The sequence below is a fragment of the Sorex araneus genome, chromosome 1 (genome assembly GCF_027595985.1).
Source record: "Sorex araneus isolate mSorAra2 chromosome 1, mSorAra2.pri, whole genome shotgun sequence".
Classification (NCBI taxonomy): domain Eukaryota; kingdom Metazoa; phylum Chordata; class Mammalia; order Eulipotyphla; family Soricidae; genus Sorex; species Sorex araneus.
In genome coordinates this window covers 136986128-137012607 of record NC_073302.1, presented here as the reverse complement: position 1 = coordinate 137012607, position 26480 = coordinate 136986128, and the positions used below count along the sequence as shown (strand labels likewise).

The 26480-nt window shown below is 43.3% G+C and overlaps 1 protein-coding gene across 4 annotated transcripts in view; it reads left to right on the top strand.

Moving 5' to 3' along the window:
- Window positions 1–24942, top strand: part of ANKRD55 (ankyrin repeat domain 55) — a 92807-nt gene extending 67865 nt beyond the window's left edge. For 3 of the 4 annotated variants that reach the window (XM_055146776.1, XM_055146799.1, XM_004608441.2), the window contains 5 exons: window positions 270–454; window positions 7047–7214; window positions 10316–10965; window positions 20734–20826; window positions 24387–24942. In XM_055146776.1, coding sequence (XP_055002751.1) covers window positions 270–454; window positions 7047–7214; window positions 10316–10965; window positions 20734–20826; window positions 24387–24508 — 1218 coding nt within the window. In that variant the 3' untranslated portion in view covers window positions 24509–24942. The remainder of the gene's footprint in view (window positions 1–269; window positions 455–7046; window positions 7215–10315; window positions 10966–20733; window positions 20827–24386) is intronic. The other variant, XM_055146795.1, reaches the window with a different exon arrangement.
- Window positions 24943–26480: the final 1538 nt, after the last annotated feature.

Sequence of the window (26480 nt, the reverse complement as noted above, 5' to 3'; positions counted from 1 at the left end):
CCTTTATGGTTGTGTTGACGTATGTCCTCAATTCTCTGCTGTGAACGACAACTGGGCTCATAGTACACACACACACCAAACTCCGCAATGGCTTGAGACAGTGGAAAGTTATGGGTTGGATCAAATGTATTTTGCTTCCTTTCGCCTTTTCTTTTTTTTTTTTTCTAATGCATTTTTTATTTAGTTTGTATTTGTTATCTGAACAGCGGGTGGGGGGAGGGCAGAGTATTGGGTTGTATATGATGAGCCCTCTTTCACTGGTTTTTCAGAGCGGAAATCGAATTCTGTGCTCCATCATACTGAACCACCACCAGGGCCCGTCCATCATCAACTATGACGACGAGAGTGGCAAGACTTGCGTGCATATCGCCGCTGCTGCTGGTTTCAGCGACATCATTAATGAATTGGCAAAGGTCCCCGAGTGTAACCTGCAGGCTCTGGATGTAGACGACAGGTATAGGTGACCCCTCAGAGAATGGATGGAACCCCTAGTTGGCTTCTCCACATGTTAAGCACAAAATAAAGAGTGTGTTTGGAGAAGGTAGACCACACGACTCTCAGCTTATTGCCAGTAATGCTCGTATATGTACTTATGACCAAAAAAAAAAAAAAGCTGCTCTATTTTAGTCAAGGAAGGAAAAACCATTGTGATAGAGAGAAATGCTGTGACTGTACAGTATGGTCAGATTTTCCACATTTTGCTAAATAGCCTCAGTGTTCCCAGAAGGCTTGCTGTGCCTCAATTCCTGTTCTTAACAGCCTCCCTCCCTCCCTCATTCCTAGATTAGGTCACAAAATCAACTCATTCTTGTTATCTGAGAGGCAAAATAGGGGCTTTGTATTTAGAACTCAATGACCTTATCAGGTCTTCCATTTTTCATCATTGGAGACATACTGGTAGATCCCTGGCATTTTGGATCCCAGCACGGAGCCGAGAGCAGCTCCCCTCTAGCCCACCACACCCAGCACTGAGCTGGGTGCCCCCTCCACCAACACAGGAGGTAATGACTTGCCTAAGAGGTGGTTGGCAAATAAAGGAAGACTTATACCCGAGTTTTCAAGCAGTTTTTTTTTTTTAATTTACAATGCTCTGTCCACATCCACAGTCAAACATTTAAGCTTTTCAGTCATAATGCTTATCTAACCTTTGTTTTCGTTAGTCACTGATTCAATGAAAATATAAGAACAATAACAAGGACAAAATAAAAGAACTGTATCAGTGTATCACTGTCATCCCATTGCTCATGGATTTGCTAGAGCGGGCACCAGTAACATCTCCATTGTAAGACTTGCTGATAACTGTTTTTGGCATGTTGAATATGACACGAGTAGCTTGCCAGGCTCTGCCATGTGGGCAAGATATTCTCTGTAGCTTGCCGGACTGTCCGAGAGGGGCGGAGGAATTGAACCCGGGTTGGCCTGTAAAAAAAGAAAATTTAAAAAATAACAAATAAGACTATTGAAAATAATCATTAGGTGTGCAAAGTATATTTCCTACCCTCTTCTACTGCATTGCAAAATTAGTCACCCACTTAGTTTAGATGTTATCTCATGAAGCCACCTACTCCAGGATAGCCTTGTAACATAGAGAGGAAAATGTTTAAGTTCGTGTAAGTCTCAGAAGCGAGAGGTGGTTAAGATGATGACTTTAATTAAAATTTAAGAATAGTTCAATATACTGAGTGCATACTTTGCATGTGAGAAGTTTGGGTTCTAAATCTGATACCGCTTTAGTCCCCTGAGTGTATAATCTCCGGGTGGCCAGGGGAAGGCACCAACGGCTCTCCCCTTCGCCGCCTGGGTTCGGGTGGTCTCAGGCTGCTCCCCCAGCGGGGGCGGCCCGAGTCATGGGGCAGATGGAGGAAGAAACAGGGCCAGCCCAGTTGGTTGATCAGTCGCCATTTATTCCATTCTCCCCACGCACGTGTTCCAGTCTCTCAGAGCCCTCCGTTCTAGTCTCAAACTGCCCCTTATTCCCATCTCCTCTGGTCTCTCCCGCTCATCTCTCCGTGCTCCATCTAGCTCCCTGCTCTCTCTCCTAACTCCTCCAGCTCTCTCTTTTTTCCATGCCTCCTCTCCACCCCAGCACTCTGGGCCAACACCCAGTCAGTAGCAAATTAACATAAGAAAGCCCTTTCTGACTGCCTATCAGGCTTAAGAAACACCACCTGGGGGTGTTCCTCTTCTCCTTAGTCCTATAACCTAATTAATATCTTTTTTTTTGTTTGTTTGCTTTTTGGGTCACACCCAGTGATACCTAGGGGTTATTCCTGGCTCTGCACTCAGGAATTACTCCTGGCAGTGCCGGGATGCTGGGAATTGAACCCGGGTTGGCGGTGTGCAAGGCAAATGCCCTACCTGCTGTACTATCACTCCAGCCCCTAATTAACATCTTAAAATTAAGTTATTTTTTATTTTAGTTATTTTTGTATGGACACTATAAGAGATACATTGAGGCTTGTAGGGCAGCTCTCCTGGGAACATCTTGCCACAGACTCAGACTACAGTGCTCAGGCCAGATTAATCATTCCTACCCCTAGCAGGGTCTGAATCTAGTTATTACTTTTTGGATCATGACAGCATTTGTCCATGATCATGCTCTTAAATTATAGTTAAACATTATGACACTTTGGCCAGACCCATCTCGATGCCAGGGTAGCACATAGCTCATCACTTGCCCTGGGTTCATGCAGTTCCTCGTCAGAACCATGTTTTGGGGGGTGCTAGGAAGTTAGGGGAACTGAGCCTTAAGTCGAGAGAACAGATGCCCAGGAGGTAAATATCATTGAGAGTACTTTAACTCCCAAGTTACAAAAGCATAGCATTAACTGTCTTCTTGTGCCCATACAAAAAGGACATTGCTCTGAATTAACTATGAAAAGAATTTAAGAAGAGAAAAAACCATATTCACAAGTTAACAGATTACAAAGAAAGAAGTTACAAATAAACACAGAGGAATGGGAGCACTGTGGTGGGAGTAACCCAATAAACCTAAGCAATCTGTGGCAAGGCAGAAAGGACAAACCAATGTTATCCTACACCTGAGCACCATTGGGAGTAGCTCTGAGCACAAGTAGATGTAGCTCAAAAAAGAAAAAGTATAAATCATTAAAAGTGTATTTCTTTTAAGAGTTGATCTTGAGCAGCTAAAACGTAGGACTTCAGTTATGTAAGTAGAAAAGAACAAATTTCCAACGAGAGCTGGATAAAAGTTTTCCTACCTCAAGTACATCTACAGCCAGCTCAGAATAAAATATATCTCATTTGCTTTATTCCACACTTGTAGCCAAAAAAGACCAAAAAACAAAAAACGAATCCAGTCACACACACCTCCCCTCTCCCCCGCCCTCAAATAAAACCTCACAAAAGAAAGTTTGCTAGGGCAGGTCTAGAACTCAGTGGGGTTTGCAAGTGAAGGAGTCAAGCTTCTACTCCAGAGCTTAGCTCAATACCGTCAGTACTCCCCCTGACCTCTTTTTGTCCTGTCTTTTGGTTTGGTTGCAGCAGTGGGGTTTTTTGTTTTTTATTTTTTGCTTTTGGGGTCACACGAGCAGTGCACAGGGTACTCCTGGATCTGCATCAGGAATTACTCCTGGCGGTGCTGAGGGACCATATGGGATGCTGGGAATCGAACCCGAGTCAGCTGCGTGCAAGGCAAACGCCCTACCCGCTCTGCTATCGCTCCAGCCCCAAAGCTGTGGTTTTATGTTGAAACTGTCAGCCATGTCAATCGTAGAAGTTTTTCAAAACTTTCACAGGTTTAAGAGCTTTAAGCATTAGTATTAATTGTAACTTCCCTTTTCTTTTTTCCTGGCAGAAAGTTTTCAAAGAGAGGGAAGGAAAATGCTACTGTTATTTTTTAAAAAGAAAAGAAATTAAAAGGAGGGAAATGGGAAATACGGGGAAACTTGTCCTTGGTAGTAAACTACATCACAGATCTGTGACTCTTTAAGAGGAGACATCCCAGGAGGTGCTCAGAGATCCTGCAGCCACTCCTGCCCATACCCAGCCAACCAGCCCAGGTGACCGGGTGCTAGGACCGAGCATATGGGATTGCCCTGGCTTGAGCTGGAGGCCTCCAAGGCAATACCTGTCATGAGGTATTAGGGGTCATGAGGTGCTGACATTTGAAATTGGGTCTTGGACCACTGCGCTAACTCCTTGACTCCAAATTTCTGTTATTTAAAGTATGCTGATACTAATCGAAGATGGCTGGCCCAGATACAGGACCCAGAAGTACTTTAGTACAGTACATATCCCAAATGTAGTCCTTCTAAAGACACACTTTCCTGTTACTCATTTATTTTCAGGAAGGACAGCCTTTTATCGAACTCTCCTCCCTACCCATTTCTAGGAATCCTCTAGGAAAATTTATACGTCCCACAAATCATCCTTTGACATCGATTCAACTGATGCTGTGTTTTTGTATACCCATCATCTCCAGGCCTTCTCACTAACCAACTGCTCATCTTTCATCTTTAAGCAGTTTATCACTGACCATTCTTGAAACATCAGCCCTCACCTTCTTCACTGTGATAGCCGAGACCAGAGCTGAGGTTTGATACTTGCTTCAACTTTGAAGTTTCGTGATAGAAAAGGCATAATAGCTCAGATCACTGAAATTTGCAGCTACCGATTGCCCAGAAAGGCCCCCAGAGTATCAACTAAAAGTTATCTATGTGCTCCCCTATCTTTCTGAAACACAATTTGTTTCACCTTTTTCTTTTCTTTCTTTTTCTTGAGATATAGTGTTTATTTATTTCAGAGTATAGCAACATTATATGCAGTATAGCATTTTTTAATTGGATCACAGGGAGGTACACAGTTACAAAGTTGTTCATGATTGGGTTTGAGTCACATAATGTTCCAACCCCTGTCCCTTCACCTTTTTCTTCTGCATCTCATCTTTCGTGCAGATGATCAGAATAATTAAACAGTTGATCCAAGAAATTTTCATAAGGTAATATTTCACAATACTCCAAAGTGAATGTCTACATGTTGGTAAACCTGACTAGATTAATGTACAACCCTCCACCTATTGAATTTATTGACAATATATCCTTTAAACAGGAGGGCATAAACCGGCTGGTGCTTCATCTTGCTTCATAATAAATATTGCCTGGAGATGCCTCTAACGTAGAATGGAATAAATCATATATGCTACATATTTGGATGAGCCATGTGATTGATCATGACAGCAAAAAATTATATATGGCTCTGCTAAGTGTTCTCAAATTGCTGCCCGTAGGTTAAAGTAGGAGGAGGATGTATGATTGACAGCATCCTCCGTGTCCACATGGAGACACTGGCTATGTTCTGCTCTCCGAATACTAAGACCCATGCCCCTTTACCCACTGCAGCTCCCAGGCTACCTCCATGTCTGAGGGGCCAAAAGGCTCTCAAGCAGTGTCCTTCTGCCCAGAGTTCAGGCCCCAAACACGAGACAAAGAAGACACCTTGTGTGCCCTCCTTTCTTGACTTGGCATTGCTGCTGCTTTTCAAATTGACTGACAGGTAGATTACCATCCATGCATGATGAACAGTACTGTTAGGAGTGTCATCATGCTGCCCTGATTCTCTCCCTGGCCCCCTTTATGTACCACACAGATGTCCCCCACCATCACCACCACACACACACCATCCTTACGTCCCAGCACTTCTGCGGGTAAGCAAGTTTCTGGTCCCCTACTTGGATCTAGCAGTCCTTGGCTGCTTACTGCTCTCATGTCACATCTGCCTCAACAGTGAAGGAGATACTCTTTCTACTGCTGAAAACTGTTCCATTCCAAACATGCTTTCACTTGTATTTTGGGAAATAGAAAGATTCTATTTCTCATGTTTGTTCTGCTATATCCCTCCCCTTGAGGTCAAGCACAGTCAGCCATGTCCTAATCAGAGGCAAGGGGAATGGTTGAAAAATATGTATAAAGATAAAAGGCTCAAACTACAATCCTGCCACACTGATAAATGGTGTTGAGAAAAGTTGGCTGCTATTAGACAAATGGTCAGACAACATCACATTTAAACCACACCAACCAAAATGCCCATACAGAAACACATGCAAGTTGGTTGTATTTATGAATAAATAGATTCTTCTGTTTGTTTACTTTTAATTTACTTAAGTTTGATGACACTAGGGGGTTCTTTATATTTTTGCTATCTTTAATACAAACATGTTCAGATAACTACCACTATCTCGATTCAGAATGAGTTTATCAACTCCAATGTCAAGTTGTCCTTTTGTAATCACTCTTCTCTTGCCTCAAAGTTCTGGCAACTGCTGATTAGTTCTCTGTATCTACATTTTTAGCCTTTTCCAAGATGTCATCTAAATGGAAACCTACAGAATGACATCTGACATGGACATTTTACCGAGAAGATCCCATTTGAGATTCACACTCATGTCCTACGTCAGTGGTCAGTTCTTTATTGCTGAGACGTAGCCAATGTGGGATGAACCATAGCTTGCTCGTCCAGTCACCTGTGAAGGACACTGGGGTGTTTTCAGTTTGGGGGAGTTCTAAAAATGGTGCTCTACAGAATCCTATGTAGTTTTTTTTTATGACTATCATTTATATTTCTCCAGCTAAAGTCTTATAAGTGAGATTGTCTAGCCATTTGGTAAGATGTATATGGCTTTCAAAGGAACCGACACCAATGTCCAGCATGACCGCTACCATTTAGTATTCCCACAGAATGGAGGAAAGTTCCTGTTACTCCGAGTCTTCACCAACCATCCACATCGTCTGGGGCTTTTGTTTGTTTTGCATTCATTTTAGCCATTTGAATAGGTTTTGGTGGCCTCTCTTTGTGGTTTAAATTTACATTTCCCTAGTGACAAACCTTATTGGCAACTTTAATGCTGGAAGAGAGGCCCACATTCACGGATAGTGTCATCCTCCTGCCCGCTCTCTACCTGCTACTTCCAGACGGGGAATCCCAGTGAGTGCTCCCTGTTGCAACCTACCTTGGAACGGGGGCTGTGGCTGGCCAGGCAGCTTCTCCAGCTTGTGCTCAGATGCCCGTGTTTCCCCATGTCCCCCCAGGACCCCTCTGCACTGGGCTGCAGCTGCAGGAAAGGCCGACTGCGTGCAGTTGCTTCTGGAGCTGGGCATGGACAGCAACCTGCGGGACATCAATGAGAGCACCCCGCTGGCCTACGCCCTGTACTGTGGCCACACGGCCTGCGTCAGGCTCCTCTCCCAGGAGACCAGGTGAGTGCACTGCCAGTCGCTTCCGCTTTCCCTTCCGCTCAGAGATTTACAGAAGTTGAGCGCTCCGGAGATGGCTCAGCAGGAGAATACATGCGTTGGATGCCTGAAACTCTGAGTTTGATCCCTGACACCTCCAAAAGGAAGGAAAAACAAAAACAAAAACAGAACTGGAGGTAAAGCCGACCATTTATAAAATTGAATGCAGCTCATAAATTATGTATAAACAATATATATAATTATGTGCTGGAGCGATAGCACAGCAGTAGGGTGTTCACCTTGCATGCGGCCAATCCGTGTTCGATTCCTCTGCCCCTCTCAGAGAGCCCGGCAAGCTACTGAGAGTATTGCACCCACACAGCAGAGCACGACAAGCTACCCACGGTGTAATTGAAGCAAATCAATGAGCGATGGGATGACAGTGACAGTGACATATATAAGTATAGGACTGGAGTGATAGCACAGCGGGTAGGGCATTTGCCTTGCACGTGGCCAACCAGGGTTTGATTTTCTGTCCCTCTCAGAGAGCCCAGCAAGCTACTGAGAGTATCCCACCCGCACAGCAGAACTTGGCAAGCGACCCGTGGTGTATTTGGTATGCCAAAAACAGTAACAAGTCTCACAATGGAGACATTACTGGTGCCTGCCCGAGCAAATCGATTAACAATGGGACATCAGTGTGATTATATATAATTATATGACACCATGGTTTAAAATGCAGCTTTTACCCTCATAAATCATATATATAAGCTGTGTATATATAGTTATATTTGTGTAAACATACACTGTCCACTGTAGCACTGTCCTCTCATTGTTCATCGATTTGCTCGAGCAGGCACCAGTAACTTCTCCATTGTGAGACTTGTTACTGTTTTTATCATATCAAATATGCCACAGGTAGCTTGCCAGGCTCTGCCTTGAGAGTAGGATACTCTCAGTAGCTTGTCGGGCTCTCCGAGAGGGACGGAGGAATCAAACCCGGATTGGCTGTGTGCAAGGCAAACGCCCTACCCGCTGTGCTATCACTCCAGTCCTAAACACACACACACACACACACACACACACACACACACACGGCACCATAATTTACAAAACTGTCAATAATAGCTCCAGGGCCTGGAGAGACAGTATTGCAGGTAGGGTTTTTGCCTTGCAAGTGGCTAGCCAGGATTTGATCCCCAGAACCCTACGTGTTCCCCTGAGCCTCACCAGTTGTGATCCCTGAGCACAGCGCCAGGAGAAATGCACAAGCACTGCCAGGTGTGGCTTCAAACCCAAAATAGTGATGATGATGATGATGATGATGATGATGATGATGATGATAATCTGTCACAATCATGTCATTGTCATCCTGTTGCTCATCGATTTGCTTGAGTGGGCATCAGTAATGTCTCCACTGTGAGACTTGTTACTGTTTTTAGCATATCATATATGCCACAGGCAGCTTGCCAGGCTCTCCAAGAAGGATGGAACAATCAAACCTAGGTCAGCTGAGTACAAGGCAAATGCCCCACCCACTGTGCTATCGCTCCAGTCCCTAATAATAATAATAATAATAATAATAATAATAATATATTTTCAGGTATGCAGTTCTTATCTCACCACCAGTGTTCACATATCCCTGGCAATGCCCCTAGTTTCTCTTTCATCTCCCCCCGACCCATTTCCCTAACAGGTACATTTTAAAGTTTAATTGTTGTTATTTGGGTCCCCATGCTAACAGTAGTGGTTTAGATACACACTTTGCTGCATGCAAAGAAAGCAAGTGCCTTATGATCTCTCTGGACTTGTGTTCAGGATTTCAAGGCAGTTAGGTTTTTGGCTTGTTTTTAAGAATTGGTTTGTTGGTTTGGGGGCCACACTCAGTGGTATTCAGGAGTTACTATACCCTGATGGACAGTGCTCAGAATATCATGTGGTGTCTGGGATCAAACCCAGGGCACCGGCATACAGAGCAAGCACTCCAAGACTTTGAGCCATCTCCCTGGCCCAAGAGACCTATTGGATATGAAAGAAGGGAGATAAAAATACATCATGAGAGCCAGAGAGATTCCACAGGGGTAAGGCACTTCCCCAGCATACAGCCAAGCCTGCTTCAGTCCCCCTGCACTGCATATGGTTCCCAAACACCCCCAGGAGTGATCCCTGATTACAGCCCCATGATAAAATAAATAAATTGCAGATGACAGCATCTCAAGGTGAAGGTACTCTAATCTGGCTTTCCACACATGAGCATGGATCAGGTTTTATCCTGAACTCACAGCACAGAAAGCATTCAGTCACTCATGGCCTCAAAAGAGAATTAACAGAATTTTCCGACAAACCAAAGCACAATAGTGCTTAGGGAAAGTCTCCACCTTCAAAGAACCAGCCAGGCAACATCTGACCTTTCTTCTTTAGATTTTGCCTGCCCAGTGGGTATTGCTCACTTTGCTGCCACCACACCCAGCCTCTGGCCTGTACACTTCCTTTTTTGCAGCTGAAGCACAGTCAGAGCTCTTTCCTTGCTTTTCTTCACTGTTTTTTTTTTTCTCCCCAGTGGGAAATTTAGTTTAAGTTTTCTTAAAAAATTTTTAACTAGAAAGAAAACAACAAACCCACCCAGGGCATAAAATAAACAGGCGTCCTAAAGAGCATATACCCTGTGACTCTGCCTGGCTCTCCCAGGATCCCCTTCAGAGAAATCCTAAAACTTTGCTCCCCCCTACCTGCAGCCTCCACCCTACTCTTTCCTTCCCGCCTGTCCTTCCTTCCTCACCCCTACTGACTGTTTCTGAGAACTGAGCAGAATAACGAGGTAAGTAGTGTTCTGCAGTTTATCTCTCAGTGAAAAGTTAGCCACTGGGAAGTCTGGAAAGTTGGAGCACTCTCCTCTCTGGGGAGCAGGGGGAATCTAAGAAATGTTCAAAATGGGCCCAAGCCGGAAGGGGGTTGCCATGGGTGGTGCAAGCTTTTGCACCTCTCCTTAATCATGACAGGGCGTAGAAAGATTTCAGTCCCCTGAGACATCTGTGCCAGAACATGGACCTGAGGAAGGTGCTGATGTGGTCGGGGTTGCCTTGCCTCCTGTGCTCACCTGAATCCTTGCATTCTTCATCCCCTAGAACAGAGCCTGCTGCACCCACTTCTTCCCAGAATACTAAACCCCCAAAGAAAGAGGGACGCTTTAGCATGCTCAACCAGATCTTTGGCAAGAACAAGCAGAGAGCGCCCCAGAAGGATCCCAGCGGGGACCCACCTAGTGGGGAGGACCCCTCGGAAGTCGATGACATCATCACTTCCTTTGACAGCATCGTGGACACCAACTGCCAGAAACAGCCTGGTGAGCAGGTGGCTATGGTCGACTTTAAGAAGAGGAATACAGAGAATGCAAAGTATCTTTTGCCAGAAAAGAAGCCTCTGGTCCGCAAGGGGCTTCCACCAATCAGAACACAGAGTCTTCCCCCCATTACGCTGGGCAATAACTTCCTGACAGCCTCCCCAGGCGCCATGTCCCAAGCTGGACTGAGTTCTACTCATCACAGGGCCCAAAGATCTCAGAAAAGTCGCAGTGAGCAGGATTTACTGAATAACAGAACTGGCTGCCAGGCACTGCTGGAAAACCCCTGGAGGGGTGATGCCCACCAAATGTTCTACAAAGCGTGGACGGTCTCTTCCTCTGATAAGCTCCTAGATAGATTGCTTACCAGCAAATTGGGCCACCAGCAGGTCTCAGGGCTGCCGCCTCTTCCTCATCTGCACAATCCTTTATCAGGTAATGTCCTGATTCCCTCCTGCCTCATTCCTGGCAAACTCCGTGCGAGAAGTGGCTAGCTTTGGGCCAGATAGATTGGAGAGTGAACAAGGCACTATTGACCCAGGTTCCAGACCTGGCATCCTATATGGTCCCTCCACCTCCTGCCAGGAGTGATTCCTGTGTTGCCTCCAAAGCAAAAGTGACTATGTTAAAACCAATTTAGGGTGACCTTTTTCCCTAGAGTCCCACTGTCTTTAAGATGTCCAGGCAATAGGAACATTTTGTGTTTCTACACACAAGCCAAAGGGTATGCTTTTTTATGTTTCCAGCAGATGTGGAGGAAGACAGCAGATAACAGCAGGTGTATTACTGTGTTCACCAGGCAGGAATCTTACCGGAGTGGCTGTTGATAGGCTTGTATGATTGGAAGAAGTATGGAGCCCTCACTCCAGATTGATGAAGTCCAAATCTTGATGAGGAAGTGGGGGAGATAACCCTGCCTCATATGTTTACCAGTAGGAAAGTCAATGGTCACACGCTTATGGCCCAAGCCTTCACTTCCCACATACCAAAGAGTGCAGGCAACTCAGCAATTGGCTCCTGGTTCCCCTCATCCAGTTATCAATGTTATTAATTTTTTTAACTATTAACTATTAAAATGGCCAAGAGTTAGGTATGTGGGAGACACACCCACAAACTACCTTAAGCTCAGCTATATAAGATCATCTGAGCAATAGCACAGTGGGTACAATGTTTGCCTTGCACGTCGCCGACCCAGGTCTGATTCTTCTGTCCCTCTCAAAGAGCCTGGAAAGCTACCAAGAGTATCCCACCTGCACTGCAGAGCCTGGCAAGCTACCTGTGGCGTATTAGATTGCCCAAAACAGTAACAAGTCTCACAATGGAGACGTTATTGGTGCCCACTCGAGCAAATTGATGAACAATGGGATGATAGTGCCACAGTGCTAACTATTAAAATGGGGTTGTGAACCACCTCATTTATTTGTAATTTTTATTTGTTGGGACAGGAAAATATAAAATGTGGGGAAATGTGGGACCACACCCAGCAGTACTCAAGGCTTACTACTCACTTGTCTGGAGCAAGCCTGGAGTAATCCTTGAGCATCACCAGTTGTGGTCCAAAGACAAAAAAAAAATAATTTTTTACACATTCAAAATAAGTATATATGTTTTATCCCAATTTTTAAAAAAATGGGATGCCATTAAAAATAATTATATTTCTTCTTTTTAATAGTCTACAGATAATTCTAATGCACCAGAGAAACTGTGAACTCTTGATTTATATTTGAGGTAGCAAAACAGCTTCCAAAGCCAATTCATTAACATCACATAGTGTTTTAAGTGAATTAATTGCTAATATCTTTAAACCATAAAACTTTTCATAAAATATAAAATCCTAACTTCTGTTGAGAAATGGATAGATCTGGTGAGATCTGGTGAGAACCCAAATTCTCACACGATGGTTTATTATTGGCTGCATAACTGTCCCCTTGGAACAGTGGTGCTGAGGGCCAGCAGGGCCACACCAGGGATCACACAGTGTCAAATACCACAGGTGGAGCCTTGTGTGTGGAAGGCATGGGCTCCAGCTCCTTGAGCTATCTCTCCAGTGCAAACCAGTATTTTGGGGGGTTTGTTTTGCTTTGTTTTAGAGCTGCAGCAGTGCTGGGGTCACCAGTTCGACACTATATACCCCTCTCTGCCTCTCCACTGAGTTTTAGTTATTCTTAATCTGTATTTCTGTAGTTTTTCTTATAGGAGGGTTAGGAGAAGAGATAACATATTTCTTTTTTGAAAGAAGGGATCATCTGGAGATGCTCAGGGCTTACTCTTATGTTCAGGGATGAATACTGCCAAGGATCAAACCACGTGTAAGACAAGTGATTTAACCCCTATAATTAATGACATACTTCTTGTACCCATATTTCAAAGTGGAAGACCCAGAAAGCTGTGTGGTTTTGCCATGTTTCTCTGGGCTAGTGGATAGTATTTCCTGCTTAATGTGCAGTGTGAATCTGCTGTCCTCATTCATTTGAACATTACCAGTATCTGAAACCTGGGGGTGTGGGGCAGCATGAGCCATCCACCCCCCCATCCATCCGTATTTAAACACAGGATAAATATGGATAAGCACAGGAAATCTATGCCTGGTGTCTGAGGAAAATTTCTACTCACTATTTTGCCTTTTCCACAAAGCATTAAAGCATTTGGCTGGTTGCATGGGCAAGGCTTTTGCTTTTCTTCTATGGCAGGGATAGGAAGGGAAACTATTTTTCTGCCATCTTTTCATACTGTAGTAGCCACCGGGCTCCACCCAGCCTCCTTTCTGGAGTTCCTACTAATCGTGGCTTAGACTTTCTCCTTTAGAAATCTTAAAAAAAAAATTTTTTTAAGTCTTGCTCTTTTCTGTTCTTTAAACATTCTTGATTGCTTCTCTTTAGGATTTTCTCACTTAGGATTTGGTTGAGCCACTGATAACAGACTTCAAACTAAGAGTGGCTCAAGCAACATAGATTTTCACTAGCCTCCAAGGAAAGAAGAGTGAAGAAAGCAGGACGTGTGTGCATGGCTCCATGACCACCAAGCTCCATGCATTTGTGTGCCTCCCAGCCTAATCTTTAACTTACATCCTTTGGCCATTTCACAACCCATGACTGATGGAGCAGGATGAAATAGAGAGAGAAAGAAATGAAGTCTGCCCCTCCCAACTGAATCAGCACTAATTAAGAAGTCATCACCCATAAACCTGCCACACATGTTCTCACATGTCATGGACAGGTGGTCATACCTTCCCATGGGGAAACCTGGGAACTATAGTATTTGACTATGTACTTTGCTGTTCCTTGCATCTTGCTTCTGAAAGAAGAGGAAGTAAATATTGAATAGAGAATTATCACATTCTGTCACATGCCTCATAGAACTTTCTATGTTATTTGAAATAAAAGGAAATTCAGTAAACTTGGTTTGAGGATTCGCTTAGTATCTAGAAAGTCCCATGACAGAGAAGGGCAGAAAGGAGAAGAGAAATTCTGCAAGAAATTTTAAATAATTAGTTGTTCCTATATCAAAAACATTTATTCATATTTTTCCTCCTGTGGCAGGACACCCAGCTGTGCTCAGGGTTACTCCTGGCTTTGTGCTCAGGGATCACTCTGATGGGGCTTAAGGGACATAAGTGATACTGGGGATCAAACCCAGGTTGGCTGTGGGCAAAGCAAGCACCTTACCCACTATACTCTCTCTCCAACCTCTAGCGTTTATTCTTTTCAATTAAAATTTGTGTCTTTTTCTGGCAGAGAAGGACCCTCCCAAGCAGTACTCAAGAGGGTCCCATGGCCACTTCCAGTGATGCTTGATCAACTGGGGCAAATAGTTCAATGCTCCAATTTGGCTATGCAACACTGCTCGGACCCAGTGGTGCTGAGGACCAGCAGGGCCACACCAGGGGACTTTGCGGTGCCAAATACCATAGGTGGAGCCTTGCACCTGGAAGGCATGGGCTCCAGCTCCTTGAGCTACATCTCCAGTGCAAACCAGTATTTTGGGGGGTTTGTTTTGTTTTGTTTTGTTTTAGGGCTGCAGCAGTTGTCAGGGTCAGCCACAAGCAGAGCAAAAGCCGCATCTCCTATACCCTTTCGCTCTCTCTCTCTCTCTCTGGCCAACTGTTAATTTTGAATGCTGGCATACTGCCATGCTTATAACTGTCGGTCCATGAACCAAGATGCAGGACAGGTGCCAAGCAGCAGGCACCCAAAAGATGAAGAATGCTATAGTCACCTGCCCGTGTATAATCAGATCCAGTCTTCTTTCTCCTGCTCTACTTCCTTATCTTTTGGAAATACACCTGCATAGCCCCCTTACTTGGCTTCCAAGTATCCGCAGATTAAGAACAGGAGCAAGGTAGGCAACAGTGTCGTTCTAGGCACTCTGCCGTTGTGAGTCGCCCTCCGTGGCTGTGTCCTCCCAGGAACTCTATGCAGCTCCTCTCTGTAGTTCTGGGCCTTTGTGATGCCATCTTGGGACTGTGTAATGCCATCTCAGGCCTTTATAATGACATCTCAGAACCGTATAATGCCATCTCTTTTTTCCCTGCATCTCTCCAAACTAGTAGAGATTGCATCGTCCTGCTGAGGTTTATCTCTGCCTGGTTCCGTTGGCTTCTCAGGCTTTTCCATTACTTGTGACAGCCCTGGTTCAATCACTGGCACCACATGGCTCTCTGAGCACTGCTGGAAGTGTCCCTGAGTACTGCCAAGTGTGATTCTCCCAGCACCATCATAAAAAGCAAAAAAAGCAAAAAAAAAAAAAAAAAAAAGTACAACTAATCAGTAACATATTCAGAACTTGAGTCTGAGGTTTTTGGAAATAGGAAGGTATCACCATGGCAATGTCTGTCTCTCTGTCTATATCTTTCCCTCTCCCTCTCTCTCTCCCTCTCTCATTTCTCTCTTTAAATCTTGAAATCCAGTTTGTTAGTAGGCTTAGCTGTTGCTGAAAGTGTGATTTTCTTAGAAATTGCATTATCCTTCCCAACAGAAAAAGATTTGGGGCTGAAGAGAGAGTAGAGTGGGTAGGGTGCTTGCCTGTACCCTGTCGACCAGGACTCAATCCCAAGCACCGCACATGTTCTGCTGAAGCCCACCAGGAGTGATCTCTGAGCACAGCAACCACACACACACACACACACACACACACACACACACACACACACGTATACACAAAGACAATTTCTCTGCCTTATGGATTTTATTTGGGGAGATTTTTAAATGTACTCAATCTGTAGTTTTCAGAAACTCTGAGGTGGATGGTTTCGGTTGTTAGTCAAGGCTGCTGGGGCGGAGCAGACCCCCTGAGCATGCCACTGTCCAGACTGGCTTTCCCCTTTAACTTCTCCCTCTGAACTGTCGCACTGTTCCCCGGAAACAGACCAAACTGAGATTTTAGGTGAGTTTATTATAGAATCAGTCTGAACCCAGATGATGGAACCCAGGAACAGCCTTCAGGCTGCTCCCAGAGAAGGACTCCAAAGTCTGGCCACGGCCTAGAGGTGTTGCACTTGGTGCATACGTGACAGGAGGTGACAGCAAGTATCCCAGGAATGTCACCGTGCCATCGTGGCTAGCCAGTCTGGCTCCAGACTCTGCCTCTCTTCATGGAGGCAAGGAGCAGGGTTGCTTTACTTTTCTTAATCTGCCGCTTTGACCCATTCTTCAGGGAACCGGAGGCTCGAGCATTGCAGCTGGTCGCTCTTCTGAGGGTTGGTGATGAGCGTGTCTCCGGCCACTGTGCCTTCAGACCTTGGCCCATCGCTGAGCGCAGGAGCCTCGGAAGCACCTTCCCAAAACCTGCCCTATATTTGCCGCTGGGATTTATTGGCAGGGGCGGGGGTTGCGGGGGGAGCTTTCTGCATTTTCCTTTTTCATGCTGCCCTTGCTTTTTTGTAAAAATCATACTGGCTCAGTGCTGCCATTTGGATTCCTGGCAACCCCTCCCAGTGCTGACATGCTGACATCAGCAACCCCGAACATTTAGCTCTAATGATTATTACTTCACATTTATTGAGACCTGTCAGAGGGCTAGATGGAAAGAGATGGGGGAGGAGGCACTTATCCTAATGATGGAATTTGGAGCCCATCAGCTTAATTCATTAGGAGCAGCTTTCTGTGGTGTTTGCTGCCCGCCTGGTTATTTACAAGTCATTAGGAGGAAAGGAAGAAAGAGCTGCTTTCGGGTCTCCCTCAAGAGAGAACTTGCCTCAACAGGACTAAGCATGGACATTGCTCCCACCGACCCCCTATTTGAACCTCTCAGAGACTTTGAGCCACACCAGGACAAAGACCATATCTCTGGACAAAGCTTTCGCCACAAAGCCTGGCCTCACTTCCAGTCTCAGCTTCTGCCCATCTCTCCCTGGCAGTGGTGTTGAAGCAGCTCACACTTGACTATTTTTGTTTGGTTGATTTTGGTTTTGCATCACTCACCCCCAGCGGTACTCAGGACTTACTCCTGGCTTTGCACTCAGGGGTCACTCCTGGCGGGACTCAGGTGACCATATGGGGTGCCAGGGATCAAATCTGGGTAAGACAAACACCCTGCCTGCTGTACTCCTGCTGTACTCCAACCTCACGCTTCATTCCTTTTACAGCCCAAACCCTCTCACTTTGTGAACACCGTGTCCATGTAGTTTTTACCTTCTCTTCGCTGTTTGCATATTTGTGGACCACACCCAGCGGTGCTTGGAGGCTACTCCTGGCAGTGCTTGGAGTGAACCAGGCAAGCAGGACCTGGATTAAACTTTGGTCTTCTGCGTGCAAAGCATGCATTCTGACCTTCTGTGTCATGTGCCTGGCTCTAGCTTCTCTCCGCTGTGTACTTAGCAGATGTCTGCATTCTTGCAACCTCCCATGGGGAGGCCCCTAGACATCTGCAGAGCTGTGGAAAGAGCAAGTCCCAAGTACCGTAACAGCTGCAAAACTGTGACTCTTCCTAACTGTTCCTTAAAAAGAGCAACTGTACCAGGAGGAGCCTTTTCTGAGTCAGACAAAGATCTCCACACTCCTGCTTTTCTAGAAATGAAGAAACTGAGGCACAGGGCGGTTAATTGCCTGCCTCAGTTCCCAGAGCTAGTAGCTGAGGAATAACAGAGCAGACATTCAAGAGAGGGATATGGGAGGCGAGGGAGCTCAGCCCCTCTAGACCCTTCTTTCCTACCATCATACGGCTCCTATGATGAACACCTTTCGGACTGACAGATTATTGGTTTGCCTCCTCTCTCTCTGTCTCTCTGTCTCTGTCTCTCTCTGTCTCTCTGTCTCTCTCTCTCACTCCCCCCCACCCTCTTTTTCTCTCCCTCTCTCTACAAACTGTAAGGGCTCTGAAGTACCTTGCCTTCTCCTCTTAGAAATCTATACCCTGGAATCCAGAGGGGGTTTGAGTAGGTGAGTTAAAGTAAGTTCAATGCACTTATGTGTTGTTATTATCATTATCCATCCTTCACTCACTGCCAATGCCTTCATTGACATGGGAAAACCTTTTCTACCTAACTTGTAGGAAAGTGGCCCTTGACTCTGGCCCACAGGGGACCAAATCCTGAAGAAGCATGAGGTATAGATAGGAAAGCTCAGGTCTGGGGTCCTGACCTGAGCAATTTTCTTGCACAAAGCTGGCCCAGGTTTCATCCTGGACCACACCAGGAGTGGTTCCTGAACACAACGATCAAATGAATACTTACCCCAGTGTCCTGGAAATCAAGGTAACCACTCCACACTGCACATAGATCTGTGCACAAATTTGTCCTATCCTTTAGGCTTAGCAAATAACTGCCTAGGAATAAAACTTCACTGTCATTCTTATTTCCAAATCACAGCCATATCCCCTGTCAGCCTGCTTCTCCATCAGTCCATTCTGGAGGAAGTCCATTCCTAGGGAAGCAAGTATGAACTTTAGGATCAGATGGACCTGAGATGGTGCCAGGTTCTGTCCTTCCCATCATGTGACTTGAAGGCTTTTTCTTTTTTTGTGCCATCTTGATCGCCCACCAAGATGGATAATCTCTTGTAAAATGGGGGGATGATGATGGCATTGTTTTCATAAGAGAAGGGGGTGATTCGGATGAGATGAGGTTATGCCAACAGCATTGAACCCAGACTCTGAGCATAGTAAGTGTTCAATAACCATTATCTACAGTTACCATGACATTACTTTTTGGATTTTCAAATTTCTGCTCAAGAGCAGATAGAAAAATAAGGCATGAGAGGATATGGGTTTGATTATAATTTTATATTTCTTTCTGAAAAAAGTCTCAAGAAGTAGTTTGCTCTAAAAAGCTAAAAACAAAATAAAACTGTGGAGCTGAAGAGATAATATAGGAACTTGCATAGCTTATAGTGAGCCCAGTTCAATCCCCAATACCACACATGGTCATCAAGCACCACCATGACTCCTAAACAAAGAACCAGGAGTAAGATGTGCGCATAGCCAAGTGTATGTGGCACCCAACCAAAAAATAATAAAAGAGATTAAAATGTTTTAAATGCATTGACAAAATGTCCACCAAGGCAACTGGAGGGGTTTTTTTTGAGGGGGGTGGGGACTGCTCTGGGTATTTGTTTTGCAGTGACAGGGATAGAACCCAGGGTTTCACACATTCCAAGCAAGTGCTCTACCCCTGAACTACATCCCCACCAGAGACTGGAAGCCTTGTTTCTTTTTCAAGTTACAACTACTTCTGCAGTTACCCTTAGAGATCTGCTATTAGACTCATCTGAACAGATGGAAGGTGGATGTTGGATAATTCTTTCTGTATTTTATTTGGGGGTCACACCCAGTGATGCACAGGGGTTACTCCTGGCTCATGCACTCAGGAATTACTCCTGGCGGTGCTTGGGGGACCATATGGGATGCTGGGAATCGAACCCGGGTCGTCTGCGTGCAAGGCAAATGCCCTACCAACTGTGCTATCGCTCCAGCCCCTCTTTCTGTATTTTTTCAGTATAGGAAACTAACCTAGGCTTCATGCATGCCAGGCACGTGCTTTACCGCTAAACACCATTCCGTGCCCTAGCTACTAATTTTTTTTCTTATTCTAAGAATAATGAGACAACACAAATTCTTGCATGTTGTTATAGTGATTCTGGTTCCTAGTAGGCTACCAGGCAAAAGAGAAAATGAATACTTGGCCTGGTGTCCTGGAAATCAAGCTCAACAGTCCACAGAATAAGACTGTAATCCTTGCAAAACTGGAATCATCATTAATATTTCCCATTTACCCTCTTCTTTACATGCTTTTCATTTGTTCTCCATTTAATTTTTGGGACTACTTGGGGGGGAGGATACAATTATTTTTATCATTTTATACATGATAAGGTTGAGGTGTAGAAAGTTTCACATGCCCCCCCCCTTAATTTTATTTGATTTTATAGGCCAACCTCCTATTCATCTCTCAATTCAGTGAACTTTTTAAATGGAATTAAACAACTTTAATGTAGCCTTTCTACTTTCAGCTATTTGAAACTTCCATCTCTTATAGTAGTATGTTGATAAACATTTACCAGCTGACACTCTGGAAGAAAAAAAAAATCAGTGCTTGCTAGTTTTAATGGAGTAAATAATCCCCACTCTGCCCAAAGTCATGCCTTCGTTGTGATGTCACCCAGATTTCAAAATGCCTGAAAATATAAACATGTATTAACTGTGACTATTAAGTCAGATCCATCACCTAATTTTGATCATAGAAATCTCCCAGTACTTTCCCCAACTTCCATTGATTCTCAATAGAACCACAGAGGAGCTAATAAAATGTTTTGGGTGTCTTATCCCAGCCAAGATTCTCACTGACCTGGGGTTTGGCCAGGAAAGTTGGGATTTTTTTTCTCCCCTCTCTCTAAGTTCAGTGTGCATTGAGGATTGAGAAATTGCCATTCTGGTGGGATATAGCCCACTTCACACCCACTCATTTATCAAAGGTTTGACAAGTATGTGATACATAATGTCTTCTTTTTTTCAGACATTTAAGTTTTATAAACAACTCTGCTTGTTTATAAAATTTATTTAAACTAATTTATTCAATAAATCATTGCTGATATATATTCATTTGATTTAGATGACTGACATACAATAAAAATTTAGTCAAGTATAATTGTTATTGTTTTATGAGCATCATAAATTTAATGATCTCTAAAAAAACTTGTATGACTATCTTATCCATGAATTTTTACCACAAGCACAAGGTTGAATCTCAAGTGATTTCAATATATTTGTTCCTAGGACAGCATTTTCAACATTTCTCCCCAAGCAGACCCAAAATCAGGGATCTTCCTTCCACGCGGAACAACTTAACTCCCCTACCAGACCAAAAATGTAAGTATTACACATCTTCCTCAGTCTCCTTTACAAGTGTTAATGTGCCTCATCATGTTATTTTGTTTTTTATTGAATCTTCTTATAACATCCTCAGTAGGTTCTCGGAAGTGAAACAGAGACAGTAGGTCCTCAAAGAATATTGTTTCCACCAACTTTGACTAGGATTATTTTTTTTCTCATCAGTGTCACAAAAAGACAATATGGAGCAAAATAACATTATTCAAGGACCTGCTATCCTTTCATTTTTCAAGGGAACATCATGTGCCAAAACTTGAACCATAGAGGAAAACAGAATAAAGCCAGTCTTTAAAGCTTCATCCAACCTGGTAATATCTGTTTGGGAAGAAAACAATTGCTGATGCTAGGGAGATATTCAAAGTGCTCAAGTGCATGCCTTTCTTATGGGCGGCCTATTTTCAGCTTCTTCACCAAAGGGCCTTCTAAGTAAGATGGGAGCAGCCTTCAGGCACAGAGCCAGTCAAGTGGTAAAGCATCAATCTGCATATTTGGGACCCTGGGTTCAATCCCCAGCACCACACACAGAAACAAAAAAATGACTGGCCCCTTAATATTACTTTCCTTACTCTGATGGCAGAAATGTTTGTCACATCTGAACTCATTGGTCATATATTCATAAATAAATAGAAAGGAATGATCGAATAGATATTCATTTGTAATACTTTAGTCATAATTGATTGATCTTATACAAAATTTTCTCAAAATAGTAAATATTATTATCTTCAACCAGTTGTGCACAAGCTTGCTTATGCATGAGTTAGCTGGGGTAACTCATAACTTGTTATAAGGTGGATTCCTGAACCACACTTTTTGGTGTGTGTACATATCCTTGTAGCAATTCTTTGAGGCAGGCTTTGTACTTACTCCCATTTTACAGATGATAAAACAGTTCAGTGAGATTGCATGTATTTCTCAGTATTACTTGAATAATAAGTGGTGGGAGCAAAAACTCAGCATATTAGGATAGCTGCCTCATGGAACAAATATTTCTCCTGGATTCTAGTTTCCTTCCTTCCATCATTCTTCCTATTAGTTTCCCTACTTATGAGGTGCATGGAGGTGTGTGCGCGCACACACGCACACACACACACACACACACACACACTCACACACACTCACACACGCACTTGCCCACACACTCTCTACATTCTCTTAGTTGCAGGTCAGCTTGTTTAGGAACTGCCTGTTGTATGACAAGTCCCTAAACTTCTACTTTAGTTTCTTAACCGTGCCTATCAGCCTGACAAGAATCCAGGGAGGATTAATGTCTTTTCTCAACTAAGCTCTATTTTTAGATTAAATTTTTACTATATTCTATAAGTCACAATTATTTACAAAGTTTTATAGTGAATTTTAGGCCTGCTATGTTCTAGCACCAACCCCATCACCAGTGTCTTCTTCCTTTCACCATCCCCACCACCCCACCGGCCCGCCTCCTCCACAGGCACATCGTTAAGTTTGGTTGTTGAGGTTTGGGTCTCTTGCTTTCAGTGTTGTTGACTCTGAAGTTTGAATATATGGCTATGCCACTGTCTATACCACCATTATACCCTTGACCCCTGCCCCCCTTACTTCCTACTCTCTTCTTGCTATGTTTCTTGGTTTCTTTCCTTCCCTGTACTTCTCTTTCCTATATTCTAAGGTCAAGGGTGATCAAGTTATCCCCCCTTTAATTTCTTGCATTCCCTCATCCAGTTATTCTACATGCTACAGAGAGTGAAATCATCCTGTGTGTTTGTCCTTCTGTATTACTTCACTCAGCATATCTTCCAGTTCCAGTCAAGTTGCTACAGATTGCATGATTATGTCATTCAGTCAGCTGCGTAGTATTCCATTATGCATATATACCGCATCTTCAAAATCTACTCATCTGTCATTGGATACTATAAAATTCCATATCTTAGTGTAAGCAGTGCTACAATGCATAATAGTGTGCATATTAATGTTTTTGTGTCCTGAGAATAGATTCCCAAAGGTGGAATTACTGGGTTGTAAGTCAGCTCAATTCTTACTGTACTTAGAAATCTCTATACTGTTTACCATAGGTGATTGAATCAGACAAAATTCTCATTAGCAGTAAATGAGAGTTCTTTTTTTTAACTCATCACCCTAAGTTCTTGTTTGGAGGTGACCAGTCAAGAGTTCTAGAACTCTTTAAGTGAGAGCAGCGAACCCTGGGACTCTTAGTACAACTCCTCATTTGTAGATAAGAAAGCACAGAGGTCGGGAGATAAGTCACACAATGAGTTCAGAAGGAAAATAAAGCTCTTTATTTTTGATGAAACAGTCCCCTTGTCCTTCATTTTTTTTGTATAAAGAAAGAATTTAGGGCTAGTGTGAATTCAATCACTAAATTAATTCAAGCCTGACCCTATTCTGTTGTTGTTTGGGGATGTTGTTGTTGCTTTGGTTTGGGGACCACACCTGGCTCTGTGCTTGGGGTCGCTAGCTCCCAATGGTGCTAATTCCACATGCTTAGCCTTTTGAACTATTTCAACAGCCTTTGCCTGACCTCTTTATGTACAAATGTTGTCATAAAGATAACTAGTTAAGCAAGGAATTACTTAGCATTGAATTCTCTCATAGGTGGGGCTTGGATAATTCAAAGAGGGGATTTTCTTTGGTAGCATGCAGAGCCTTTGCTTTTCAACTAAATTTAAAAAAGAAAGGAAAGATAAATATCTTTGATCAACTTTAACTCTATTAACTAGCAATGGAAAGTACAGTGCTTTTCCTGAAAGAAACCTGAAAAACTTTTGAGGTATGCATAAAAGCAAAGTACAATATCTTCTTGCTGGTTTATAATCTTACTAACATGACCATCGGTGCTGCTGCACCCAAGGAAGAGAGACCTGTGGGGGTCAGAATGATAGTACATGAGGCAGGACCTTTGCCTTGCATGCAGCCAACCCAGCTTTGATTCCCAGCAACCCATAAGGTGCCTGAGCTCTCACAGGAGTGCAAGTGACAAGCCCTGAACATTGGCTAGTATGGCCAGGGAGGGAGAGAGAGAGAGAGAGAGAGAGAGAGAGAGAGAGAGAGAGAGAGAGAGAGAGAGAGAGAGAGAGAGAGAGAGAGAGAGAGAAACAGACAGACAGACAGACAGACAGAGACAGACAGACAGAGACAGAGAGTGAGCTTTGCTAGGCATGCACAGCTCAACTATGTTTTGATCACACTTGGCCTGATTTGTTTAATCCTGACTTCATGTGGCAAGTCTAAATAGATGAACCAACACAGCATCCATTTTCTCTCTGAGTCATGAAAAGTTCTCTTCAATTGTTGGTCAGTGAACCAGGCCGGTGCTGGTCTGCAGGTGTAGAAAGGTTGAAAACCATTGGTCTACCTCCTTGGTTCCAACTGCCAGTTCTGTAGGCGCAGTCCACAGTTGTAAAAATGTGGACGGACACTGCTCTAGAGAGCCCGGCTCTCCCGAAGTTTCAGTACTTAATCAATTACACGTTTCCCCTGCCTCCTTCCACAGAAGACAGTAGGAGTTGTAAATCTTGAAACTCTCTCATGGAATTCTCTCTTCCCAGTTCTGTCAGGAGAACCCCTACGTACAAACCGAGTACTTCCTGCTATTCCAAGCCAACGGGGACACAGCACAGAAGCTGAAGAAGGTGAAAACTTTGCCAATCCTGCCAATGATGAAAATTAGCTGTGCGTTGCGGACTGCAAAAATGGAGATCATATATGTGTATCTATATGACATATATACACATATATATGTATACACACATATTTTTATTTTAATTGTCTGGATGAGATGAATCCAGATTGTAAGAACAGAGACTAATTTAACAAAGCGCATTCTATAAGCCATTCACAGTTTTATAACAGAAAATTCTCTATTCAAAATAAAGTTGTTTCCCAAATAAGTGTTTAGAATCTTTGACTGTGCATACAATATGTAAATGAGTTTCTGTGACCTCCATATACCAAATCAAATCTAAGTATGAAGTCAGCAGGGATACTATGTTACATAGTTCCCTTTGTTTTGCTGCATGTTTGCTTTTTGCTTTTTTTTGTTTGTTAGTTCTTTTGTAACTTTATGTTTAAAATGTATGCTTTTGCTGAATAAAAAGCAAAAAAGGACACATTTCCAGTTTGTTCTTCATGTTTGTTATAATTTTACCTTAGATTTAAAACATTTATTTTAGATCAAGTAATAAATTCATCAGCAGCAGCTATAGCTTTGACTGTCCAATCTTCTAAAAATAACACTTAATGTCATCAACTTCTGGAAACAATCCAAATTATTCTACAACATATAAATATTATTAGTTACTTGATTATTTCTACCTCATATCTTTTTCAGAAATGATTGCTTTTTTCCAGGAATGAGAAAGAAGATCACTGGAGTTGGAAAGATCTACATCCTGGCCTAACAGAATGAAATGGGCATTTATCGCACATTCCTCAAATTCTCTACATTTTTAATAACTTTTTCTGCTCCAAAATAATGCTCTCTTTCTGTTCAAGACATTCCCAGATTATGACTAAGCAGAGTTTGAAAAGATGTCTACTAATTAGAGAGCTCCTTACTAATATTTTTGCACATTGATTGGATTGACTCAGTCTGAGCCATAAGAGATCATAGACATTCCTTGTTATTTTGAGTCTGCATGTTATTTTGTAAATATCTCAAGTTTAATGTACATCATTTCCTATAAGTGTTATTTGTTTAGATCATCAGACTCTGCCCTTAATAAGATAAGAGAGATATTCCACTGGGCTAAATCTTTGTTTTTTTGTTTTTTGTTTTTGGGTTGTTTTTTTTTTTTTTTTTTTGCTTTGGGGGTCACACCCGGCGGTATTCAGGGGTTCCTTCTGGCTCTGCACTCAGGAATTACTCCTCGTGGTGCTCAGGGGACCATATGGGATGCTGGGAATCGAAGCCTGGTTGGTCATGTGCAAGGCAAACACCCTACAAGCTGTGCTATCCCTCCAGCCTCAAGGGGCTAAATCATTGTATTTCTAGAAATATGTACAGGACCTGACAGAGTTAAGCACGCAATGATTTCATCACTTTCAAGAAACAAGGAAAGACAGAAGTAGAGAGGGAGTTTGCAAGGTAGTGATACACAGAAAGGGACCATGAAAGAACCGATTAGTCCTCATTCCCATGAGAACAATAACTAAATCAGTGATTATAAAAGAGAAAGTCTTTGGCTCAACCTCCCAAGTTAAGCAGTAAAGGAAAATCCTGGTTTAAATAAAGTTCTCAAGACTTCATTCTGTAGGATTTTCTTTTCTGTTTTGATTTTCAGACATTTTTGTGTTTGGGACAGGAAGTTTGGGATAGTACAGTAGGCAGGGCATTTACCTTGCTTGCAGCCAAGCCAGGTTCAATTCTTGACACCATATATGGTACCCTGAGCACTGCCAAGAATGACCTTTAAGCACAGAGCTAGGAATAAGCCCAAACACTTCCAGGTATGGCCCAAAAACCAAAAGCAAAAAGAGAAGAAAAAGAAAAAGCATCCCTTGTGTCAAATTATTCCCTTGATCTGCCTGGTATGAAACTTAAATTAGTCAGAATTATCTAGTCTCTGCTTCAATAATAAACAACTCCCACATCTCATTGACTAATACAACATTTTTCTTAGTTACAGTCCTATGTTAGCAAA